The sequence below is a fragment of the Geospiza fortis genome, unplaced genomic scaffold (assembly GCF_000277835.1).
Source record: "Geospiza fortis unplaced genomic scaffold, GeoFor_1.0 scaffold118, whole genome shotgun sequence".
In the NCBI taxonomy this organism is placed as follows: Eukaryota; Metazoa; Chordata; class Aves; order Passeriformes; family Thraupidae; genus Geospiza; species Geospiza fortis.
Window position 1 is genome coordinate 1,487,158 of NW_005054380.1, and position 10,673 is coordinate 1,497,830.

Below are 10,673 nucleotides of genomic sequence, written 5' to 3' on the forward strand. Positions count from 1 at the left end.
GCCTCCTGCTCCCCGCCCCGCCGCGGGCCCGGCACCGCCGCAGCCCCCGGGCCCCGCCGCTGGCGCAACGGGCGCGCGTTCAGGTGGTTATTGGTGTTTACGGGTAAATGCTATTAGCCGTTTAATTATGGCTTATTAAAGAATGTTTTGTACACAGAGCTGCGCCTGTGTGGGTGTATGTTTATGTGGAAGGATCACCGTGGAATCGTGGAATGGTTTGGGCTGCATGGGAAAAGCCCATGTGATTCCAAACCCCTGCCATGGGCAGGGACAACTTTCACTATCCCAGGTTGCTCCAAGCCCCGTCCAGACCGCCTTGAAGACGTCCAGAGTTGGGCGCAGATTGATTCTCTAGGCAACCTGTGCCAGGGCCTCACCACCCTCAGAGGGGATTTTTTTTTCCTACTATCTAATCTAAACCTACTCCTTCAGTTTGAACCTATTCTACCTTGGAATAACACATGAGTGTATAATTTTATACACTCATGTGTGGTTTATGTGACTTTACACTTATATCCCCATATACCCCTCTATCTATACACGTATGCTGTGTGCATAAATAAAATATATCTACATTTGCTATACTAAATATATAATTTTTGCCCTCTCACCCATCTGCTCCCCTCTCCTCAATCAGTTCCTAAACATTCCAAGAGGTGATAGTTCAGCCCTTGAGCTATTGTACAAATAATAGTTAATGACTATCTCAAGAATGACTAATACAGCACTACAGTTTCTTACTCCTCTTATCCCATGTGGCAATAAGAAAACTAACACTCACCTTTGACTCAGCCTTGGGACTCAAGTGGTTCAGGACTCATTTTTACAGAGCCAAAGTCCTTTAGGAATCTTCTGGACTGCTGGGTTTCTACACCACCATATGATGTGGTGCAGGAAAACCTCCAGTTTGTATCTTCAGGGATGTAACAGCAGCAGGTGATTAAATGGGAAAGCTGGAACAAAAAGGTCTGGAGAAGCAGTGTGGTTAGCCCGAAAAAGGGGATTCATGCAGTGTTTCCCAGCATTTTTCTGTGTGTTTCCAGCTGATTTGGCAACAGAAACAACTGCAGGATGGAGGTTGGGTGTTCCGTGTTTGGTTGTGTGGGTGTTTGGGTGCTGCTGCAAAAGGAAGGGTTCAGCACCTCCAGCACAGAGGGACAGTCACTGCCCTGGGCCTGCTGGACACCCTGTTCCTGATATGAGTCAGTGGTGAACATGGTGGTGCTGAGTTAATGGTTGGACTCAAAGTTAGAGAGCTTTTCCAGCCTTGATGATTCCATGATTCCATGGAATGCACTGGAAGTGAACCCTGGTTTGTGGTCATGGCCTTGTGTTGGGAGAGGAGATGGGCGGCACTGAACTCCCTCCCCTCCTGATTGCCACACTTCCAGATAAGGGAAGGGCTGAGGGATGCATTGTTTGGGATCAGTGGGCACGCACTTTTCAGGAGAAATGTGGGATAAACAGGTTAGGCAGATCATCCCACTGCACTTCCCTCTCTCTGCCTCAGCACTTAGCTGCCATCACACCCACAGACAGCCAGGACACAGGTGGTGCATGAGGACTTTAGAGCTGGATATGCAAGCACTCAGATGGAGCAATTCTTGGAATTTTTAGGTTTTCTGTATGCAGCTGTCCACAGGCCAGCTGGCACAAGGAAGCTCAGGATCTGGGTGCTTGGGCTGCGTGTTGGTGAGGGCAGCAGCAGGACCTGAGGAAGAGCAATATCCAGGACTTCGTGGTACTTTTGTTCACCAAATCCCAGGCTGCTTTCTCTTCCACTGGAACACGGAACACCCAAGCATGATTCCAACCACCCAGCCCCGCAATCCCAGCCCCTGCACTGTTGGCAGCCAAGCCTGTCCCCGAGACAGGCTAAGGAGATTAAGGAATCTTCTCTAGATGCCACAGAGAGATTTTTGTGCTCATCCTGCTGGAAAAAGCACAGGTCAGTCAGTTTTACTGGCACTGTCTGATCTGACACCTCTTCTGAGACTGAATCAGACACAAACATTTATTTAATTCAGGTTAATCAAATAAAATCTATTTTAATCCACAGTTTAATTATGCAAGCCATAGCAATAATCATCTCAGGCAAAGCTCTGCCCCAGTCTTTTAAAAAGAGAGCAGTTAAATAATGCATTTAGGCTTGTGAAGTGCATGGAGAGAACAGGAGAACCCCTGAGGCCTGGGAGCACGTGGCCTCTCCAGGCTGCACAGGATCACCTACAATCCATGGCACATCCACATCCTGCTCACAGCCCTGCTGTATCACTAAAGGATCTTTCAATGTCCCAGAGCAGGGGTCAGGTATCCCCATGGCCCTGATGAGGCCCCACATCACCCCCTAATTCCTGGAGGTGGGTTGTGGTTACTTTTTGAGTCTGTGGGAGCCAGAAAGCAAAAAGCTCTTTGCACACTTGGGCTCATATCTGAAGTACCTTCAGTCAGGTCTGTACTACACAGCAGCCTCACATTTCTTTTCCAGCTTCATGTCAGTGTTTGATAAAATGAGCCTATTAGAACCTGTTTCATGGCTTTGTGGAGGGTGCAGGAAAGCCATTTCTTGCACGTAATCCCTGTCTGTATTTTTTCTTCTCATTTCCAACCAGGACATCTGCTGTGATCTGTGATTCCTTTATGCAGGGTCTCACAGCTCACTTGTGGTTCACACAATAGCCTCAGAAGGAAAAGGTGGAACCCCCGAGTGTCCTGGCTACTGAACTGAACCACCTGGATGTGGTGTGGGAGTCACACACAGGGAATTTGAAGGATCTGGGAGCTGCCAGTGATGGTGATGACTCCTTGCTGCCAGTAGCAGCCACATGTCCACACTGCTCTCCAGGCTTGTCACTGTCACTGATGGCTGTCTGCCCTCCCAGGTATCATGGAATCATAGAATCACACAATACCCCAAGCTGGAAGGGGGATCATCCAGTCGAACCCCTGGCCCTGCACAGACACCCCAACAATCCCACCCTGTGCATCCCTGAGAGCATTGTCCAAATGCTCCTGGAGCTCTGGCAGCCTTGGGGCTGTGCCCATTCCCTGGGGAGCCTGGACAGTGCTCCACCACTTCCAGAACAAATGTTCTGAAAGAACCTTTTCCTATTATCCAACCCAAATCTCCCCCCAGCACAGCTTCCTGATATTCCTTCAGGTCCTGCATGGAGTGGTTTTGTCTTCCATTGGCCACATCAGATCTCACTAACTCTTTGTGGAGATGGAGATAGATGGCAGTGCCTGTATGGAGACACCTCTTGGGGCCTGGCAGCTGGGAGTGCAACCAGAGCCACCTCTCCTGGTGCAACCCCACAGCAGCTTTATGTGTTCCAGAAGCTGATCCCTATTGAGCCCCATCCTGGTTGAGGAAAGATGTTAAACAGGATAGAAGGAGCAACATAGCTTTGGGAGAGTTTTATTTTCCTGATATCCTGGAGAGGTGCTCAGCCCTCCTGAGATGGGCTCTGCTCCTTGTCCTTTCCTTTTCCTCGGAAAAACCTCATGCATTTGAGAATGCAGCAGTTACGTGAACAACTTGTTGCTCAGAAATGAGGCAGTGTGGGGTCACGGCAGGCTTGGCCCTGCTGTAGTTCTGAGGATGCTCATGGCAGCTCTCCAGCAGCTCTTCCACCCACAGGATATTCCCTGTCTGCTGCTGTCACTGCCCTGGGTCCAGAACTCCGTGTGCAATCACTATTTAGACGTGTGCAGGAAATGCCAAAGTTTGGCAAGAGCAAACAAAATAATCATGTCATGGTGATGGATGGAGACAGGTACGTCACACAGGCTCTGTCAGTTTTCAGTTTGGGAAATATCCCCTCTTATTCCCTCTGAAGAGCCAGCTAAGAGGAACACCTGTGTCTGCAAGACACTCCCAGAGCTAGTGAGGCAGATGAGCGCTCCAGGGCCAAATTAACAGAGGAGCTTCTGCAGAATTTCTGGGGGAAAACTTTGGAGAGAATTTCCAGGAAAGCTCCTGCTCCCTCTGTTGTCCTGTGATGACACCAGCACTAGCCCTGTTTCACCAGAAAGCAGCTCTACAGACACCACAGCCACACCTGAAGCCACCTGGGGACACTGCACAGCTCCAGTGGCCTGAGCAGGATGAGGAACTTCCCAACAGACAAGATCTATCTCACCCAACAAATATGAATTCCCAAGACAGACATCCACAGTAAAGGGAAATCACAGCCAAGAGCATAAAATGTGTATTGAGGAGTTGGTGTGAGTCCAGAGAAGGGAGATGAGCTGGGGAAAGGGCTGGAGCACCAGGAGTGGCTGAGGGAGCTGGGAAAGGGGCTCAGCCTGGAGAAAAAGAGGCTTGAGGGAATCTTCTGGCTCTGCACAGCCCCTGACAGGAGGGGCAGCCAGGTGAGGGTCAGACAGCTCCCAGGGAACAAGTTGTGGACTCAGCAGTGTAAGCTTGATGATTGGACTTGATTTTTCCAACTTAAATGATTCTGATCTGCTCTGCTCACTTCCCTCTGCTCTTTTGGCAGGAAGCTGAGCTGGGACCTGGGGATAAAGGCTACTCCTAGCAGGATGGTTTCTGTGATCCCCATGCAGCAGAGAGCTGCACAGGTGCTGCGTGTGGCAGAGCTCTGGGCAGCACAGAGCCAGGAAGGGCTGCAGTGGGAGCTCACATGGAAAAGGTGCCACACATGCTCCAGGGAAAAGCTGTTTGAGAGCCTGGTTTGTCCCCCTGGGCAGCAGAGCCACCAACATTCACTACTGATTCCTGAGCTGGCTCGCTCCCTCCTGTGGCTCCTGCTGCTCTGGAAGCTTTTCCATGTGCTGTGTGGGTGGTGTGGGGGAAGAGAGGCTGAGGGCAGCAGGAGCTGCCAGGCTGGCTCTGCAGCTGCACACGTGTGCTGCTGGAACAAACAAACTCCTTTCCATAACTTCCACAAGTGTGGCTTTTTCAGCCTGCAATTCACTAGGCAAATGCCACAACCCCCCCAGCTGAGCATCCCTGTTTGCCTTTCACATGTGTGCTGTGTGGGTGGTGTGGGGGAAGAGAGGCTGAGGGCAGCAGGAGCTGCCAGGCTGGCTCTGCAGCTGCACACGTGTGCTGCTGGAACAAACAAACTCCTTTCCATAACTTCCACAAGTGTGGCTTTTTCAGCCTGCAATTCACTAGGCAAATGCCACAACCCCCCCAGCTGAGCATCCCTGTTTGCCTTTCACATGGTAAACATGGCAAATATAGCAGGTGACTCATTCCATCGATCCTGAAAAGAAACTGTGCAGGTGGATTTGTGAAACTTCCAAGATGCACTTGGAATCAGGAATTTAAGTAATTCCCACCTTTGGTTTTATGTTTTGGTTTTTTTTTTCCTTTGTTTGGTTATCTTTTGGGAAAAAAACCTGAAAAAATTAACATCAAAGTTCAATCTCGATTAGCAGGACCTATGGATGTACTTTAGCATTTGCTCAGCTGAGGAACAGCTGGAATGTTTCCACCAGGAGTTGATTTGGATGTAGTCAGAGCAGCCCAGAGACCTCAACAGTGTAGGCACGAGCCAGTCTTCACTTAGGATCAATTTTAGGGATTACACATCACTGGATAGAGGGAAATTGCTGTTCTGGGAGCTGTTACAGCAGCTTTGAGCAACAAACGTTTTCTACTCATGACTTTTCACTCACTCTTCGTTCCTAATCTTTAATCTTCACTTACATGTTCTTAATTGTCACTTAATCTTTGTTCTTGCATGACACCGACCTCCTAAGGGAGGGTGTGAGGAAGGAACAGGATTAAGAGGTGAAACAACTTGGCTGCAAAGCAGCATTGTCCTTGGTAGATCTGGGGGGAGAAAAGTGCTGGTTCAGCTCCCTGTGTCTCTTTGTGCCCTTCTCCAGATTCTTTTTAAATTCCCTACAGCTCCCACTCTGTTTGGGCTCCCTTCACTAAATCCTCAGAAAGGAGGAAGACAAGAGGGAGCCTCCTGGCCCACCTTGACTCTAATGTTCTGCCTTTTTCCCATGTTTTTTGGTCTCTTTATAAGGGAGGGATATATCATCCTGATCCCTTCAGGCTCCTTCCTGTGCATCTCACAGCATCGCAAACTCTGCATAAAGAAACATCATATTTTACTTTGATTTGCAAATCAGCAGGATCCCAATTCCCATGTAAATGTATTCACAGGATGCATGTTATTGGAAAAACGAACTGATAACAACTGTCTCTACAGAGCACTGGGTGCAGTGGAGCTTGCTCCTTATTTTAGCATTTCAGCTGTAACCTTGAGGCTGTTTCTTCTCATCCTGTCCCTGTTCCCTGGGAGCAGAGCCCAACCCCAATCCTGGCTGTCCCCTCCTGTCAGGGAGTTGTGCAGAGCCAGAATGTTCCCCCTGAGCCTCCTTTTCTCCAGGCTGAGCCCCTTTCCAGCTCCCTCAGCCATTCCTGGTGTTCCATTCCCTTCCCCAGCTCTGTTCCCCGCTCTGGACACGCTCCAGCCCCTCGATGTCCTTCCTGAATTGCTGTGCCCAGAACTGTCCCCAGGGCTGGAGGTGCCTCACAGGTCCCAGCACAGAGGGGCAGTCACTGCCCTGGGCCTGCTGGACACACCATGGCTGGGACAGCCCAGGGGCCATTGGCCTCTTGCCCACCTGGGCACACCTGGGCTCGTGTCTGGCTGCTGTCACCAGTGCCCCCAGGGCCTGTCCCAGCTTTCCAGCCACTCTGTCCCCAGCCTGGAACTGCACAAGCTTGGTGAGACCCAAGGGCAGGACCTGGAACTTGGCCTTGTTGACCCTCAGCCCATGGATCCAACCTGTCCCGGTCCCTCTGCAGAGCCTTACTGCCCTCCACACTCCCACCCAACTTGGTGTCACCTATGAATGTACTGAGGGTGGCCAATCCCCTCATCCAGATCATGGATAAAGATATTAAACAGTGCTGGGTCCAGCACTGAGCCCTGGGGTAGCCTTGTGGTGCCCAGCCCAAGCTGGATATGACTCCATTCCCACCACGCCCTGTGCCCAGCCATCAGCCAGGTTTTACCCAGCAAACGGTGCATCCATGGAAGCCATGAGCAGCCAGTTTCTCAGGGAGAATGCTGTAGGAAACAGTGTCCAAGGCACAGGTGAGACTGTTAATTTATCTGCAAAAGGTGTTTCACAAACTCTGGCAGGAATATGTCTGTGGAGACCATGGCCAGGAGGCCCCCAAATCCAGACTGACACCGCAATACAAGCTGGAAGTGGCCTAAGCAAACAGAAAAATGCCTCTCCAATCCAGCTGCACTCCCTGCACAACAGGCTGCCTCTCTGGGTGCTGCTGGGAGCAGGGACATAATCTCCTTGGGATCACCTCACCCATCTCTGTGTCACTGCTGCAGAGGCCAGGCACAGCAGGCTCAGGTGCTCCCCAAAGGTAGGGAGGCTTCCCTAACTCCTGGTTAGCCACATTTAAATGTGAAGGAAAGGATCAAAGCATGCTCACATCAGCTGTTTCTACTCCTCCATGCCCTTTTCTCCTTCTCAGAGTACTTTTGGGAGCATTGGGGGGTCTACCACCACTGGGACAGGGAAGAGGCCCTCATTCCTAGGAAATTCCAGAGTGTTTATCCCTGCTGGTGTCTTCTTGTCCCAGTGGTGAATGGGAAGATCTTGAGGAGAGGTGGGCAATGCCTTGCCCTGCAGTGAGGGTTGTAGGCAGTTTTGGGGTTTGCAGTCTCTGAGGTTTGAGTACTGCCTAGATTTGCAAATATAGACCAAGGACTGGAAAACAAATGTCCATTAAACTTTCTGCAGGAAAGGCAGGAGGAGCTGAGGTCACTTGGTCTGTTCATCCTGGGGAAGGGGAGGCTGAGGGCAGAGCTCATCAGGGGCTGCAGCTTCCTCCCAAGGGGCAGCTCCAATCTCTGCTCTCTGTGACCACAGACAGGACCCAGGGAGCAGCTGGAGCTGTGTCAGGGGAGGGCTAGACTGGATATCAGGAAAAGGTTCTTCCTCCAGAGTGTGCTGGGCACTGCCCAGGCTCCCTAGGGAATGGGCAGAGCCCCAGGGCTGCCAGAGCTCCAGGAGCATTTGGACAATGCTCTCAGGGATGCACAGGGTGGGACAGTTGGGGGTGTCTGTGCAGGGCCAGGGTTTGGACTGGATGATCCCTGTGGCTCCCTTCCAGCTCAGGATCAGTGTGTCAGTAACTGTGCTGTAACGCAAGCATAGCACTGAGATGAAACCACTGGCATAAAAAAACCCTGTGGTATTTTTAAATCAGCAAAAGCTGCGAAAATACTGTTCACCTTCCTCTTTAGCTGACAAATTTGCCTTTGTGTTCTGGGGCTGGCAGGGAGAGGGAAGGCAGCCAAGCAACCTCTGGCTTGTCTCTTCTCACGAGTGTGAGAGGTGATGGAAATGGAGCTGGGGTTCCCCCTGGGTGCCTCTGTAGTTATCACCTGGGAATGCAGGGCGAAACCATCAGCGATTTGCTTTCTTCCCTTTGCACTTTGCCTCCAGCCTCCTCTTGCAGCATTCTCAGCTGCCACTTCCTCAATCTGTGCGGGGAATGGTGCCAGGAATAACCCTGGTGGCAAAAAATCCCACTTAGAAGAGGTCCAGAAATCCCACTTAGAAGAGTACAGAGCTGTTCAGGTCTCTGCCTTGCTGCTTCTTATCAGCAGAATGGGGCAGGCAGGGCATTACCCAGCCCTCCCTGCACGGGAAATGCATTCCAGTGAAGAAAAATAGTCACTGCTGGGATGTCAGGTGGTTACAGAAGCATTTCTGGAGCAGGATTGTCCTGCAGCAGCAGCTTGTGGCATAACAGGTGCACTTTCAACTTGAAAGAGAGTTGGTTTAGATTAGATATTAGGGAAAAATTGTTCTCTGTGTGAAAAATGCATATTTTATTATAGGCTTTTTGGAAATATTAAAATGAATATTATATGTGTTGTGTTAGAAAGTAATGCTGTATTAATTCTCTTAAGTAGTGTGGTAAATATAGTTTTAGGTTATAACAAAATGTTAAAATAGAAACTATGCTGTGTAGGATACTTTTTTTCCTAAAGAAAGGATTTGCACTGAGATAGCAGCCACAGGACGCCTACATCTTTCAGAGAAAGAGAATTTATTGCCCCATTATCAGGAGAAATGAACTTCTTCCCCCCTCGCTCATGCAGGATGACACCACTAGGCTTATGAGGAAGAAGCTGACACTGCCCAGACAGAATCCTGTGTTTGAATGGAATTTATGCATCATGTATGAGGTGTATGAATATTCAACAGGTTATTGTTTTTAAGGGTTAATCCTCTGTTAACGTGGGTCCTTTTTTGGGTTTATGTTGCCCAGAAAAAGGTACCTGGACTCTCTGTAACTCTTTGTTTCTTTAGTCTCCTATTGTCCTAATTCAAATTGTCCAAATTACTATTACTCCAATTGTATTACTATTTTTATAACCATTTTATTACTTTTAAAATTTTAAAATTTTAAAAACAAGCGATTGGCGTTTTTCACACCTGTGAGGGTGGTGAAGCCCTGGCACAGGGTGCCCAGAGCAGCTGTGGCTGCCCCTGGATCCCTGGAAGGGTTCCAGGCCAGGTTGGACAGGGCTTGGAGAACCTGGGATAGTGGGAGGTGTCCCTGCCCATGGCAGGGAGTGGAAATGGATGAGCTTTCAGGTCCCTTTCAAACCAGACAATTCTGGGACTCCCTGGGATGAGCTGAGCAGGTGCGATGTCTCCTCCTGTCTCCCAGCTCCCAGCCTTGTGCAGTGCTGTGGTTTAAAAAGTGCTGAAGAATTCAGGATTTTGGTTAAACCACAGCTGTGTGTTTTAAATCCGGGTGGTTCTCTCTGTGTGGGTGTCCTTTGTTAATCCCTGCATCCAATCCTGGCCCTTTGGGGCTGCCGGTGCTTTACTGGTGCTGCTTGTGACACAAAACAGATACAATGGAGGTGTTTGTGACGCTCCTCCTCGCTGCGCATATTTTGTGGAGAAACTATGCCAAGGACAGAGGAAACCCGCCATTTCAGCGACACTCTGCTGCCCTCGAGTGGGTGCTTAAGAAATATCCCGTTCTTCCCTGCCCACGTGCTCTAAATTAATGCTTTAACACTCAAAAAAAGTCCCTCACAATCACATTTTCAAACTGTGATTTCCGCGGCCTGGCGAGGGCCGCGACCTCACCTGGAGCGAGGGTGTGGGACCTCACCTGAGGGGCGGGGCCTCACCTGAGGCGTGGAGGGGCGTGGCCTCAAGGGGCGGAGCTTCATGTAGGCGAGGCCGTGGTATTGTCGCTCTTGTGACGTCAGGGGGCGTGGTCATTGCACCCAGGACAGCGAAGGCTGAGGGGTTTGGGGTGGGAGAAGGGGCGTGGCCTTTTAGCAAGGCGTGGTCTTAGCTTGGGGGCGTGGCCTTCTCTTAGGGGGCGGTGCCGTGTGGGGCGTGGCTTTGGGGAGCGGGGGCGGTCTGCGGCTCAGGGATGTCCCCCTGGGGGCGTGTCCTGCCGAGCGCGCGCGCGCGGTCCCGCGGTCTCGTCACTTCCCGCGCGGACGGCGCTGTCGCCGGGGTCGGTCGTGTCCGGTTCGGGCGGCGCTGGCGGGAGCAGCGGGACGGGACGATGAGCGACAGCGGAGAGCAAAACTACGGCGAGCGGGTAATACACGGAGCCCGAGTACGCTGCGCGGCCGGGCCCCCCCTTCCCTCCCCACACCCCACACACCCCC

General features: G+C 51.0%; 2 protein-coding genes across 4 annotated transcripts in view; one reads left to right on the forward strand and one right to left on the reverse strand.

The window, feature by feature from the left end:
• Positions 1 to 10,220, reverse strand: part of CFAP410 (cilia and flagella associated protein 410) — a 16,202-nt gene extending 5,982 nt beyond the window's left edge. Inside the window, 1 exon segment of the mRNA XM_031060308.1 lies at positions 10,179 to 10,220. Coding sequence (XP_030916168.1) covers positions 10,179 to 10,220 — 42 coding nt within the window.
• Positions 10,221 to 10,432: 212 nt separating this feature from the next.
• Positions 10,433 to 10,673, forward strand: part of TRA2B (transformer 2 beta homolog) — a 15,863-nt gene continuing 15,622 nt past the window's right edge. Inside the window, exon 1 of one of the 3 annotated variants that reach the window (XM_005425046.3) lies at positions 10,433 to 10,603. In XM_005425046.3, the coding sequence (XP_005425103.1) occupies positions 10,568 to 10,603 (36 nt within the window). In that variant the 5' untranslated portion in view covers positions 10,433 to 10,567. The remainder of the gene's footprint in view (positions 10,604 to 10,673) is intronic. The other 2 variants (XM_031060304.1, XM_031060303.1) reach the window with 2 other exon arrangements.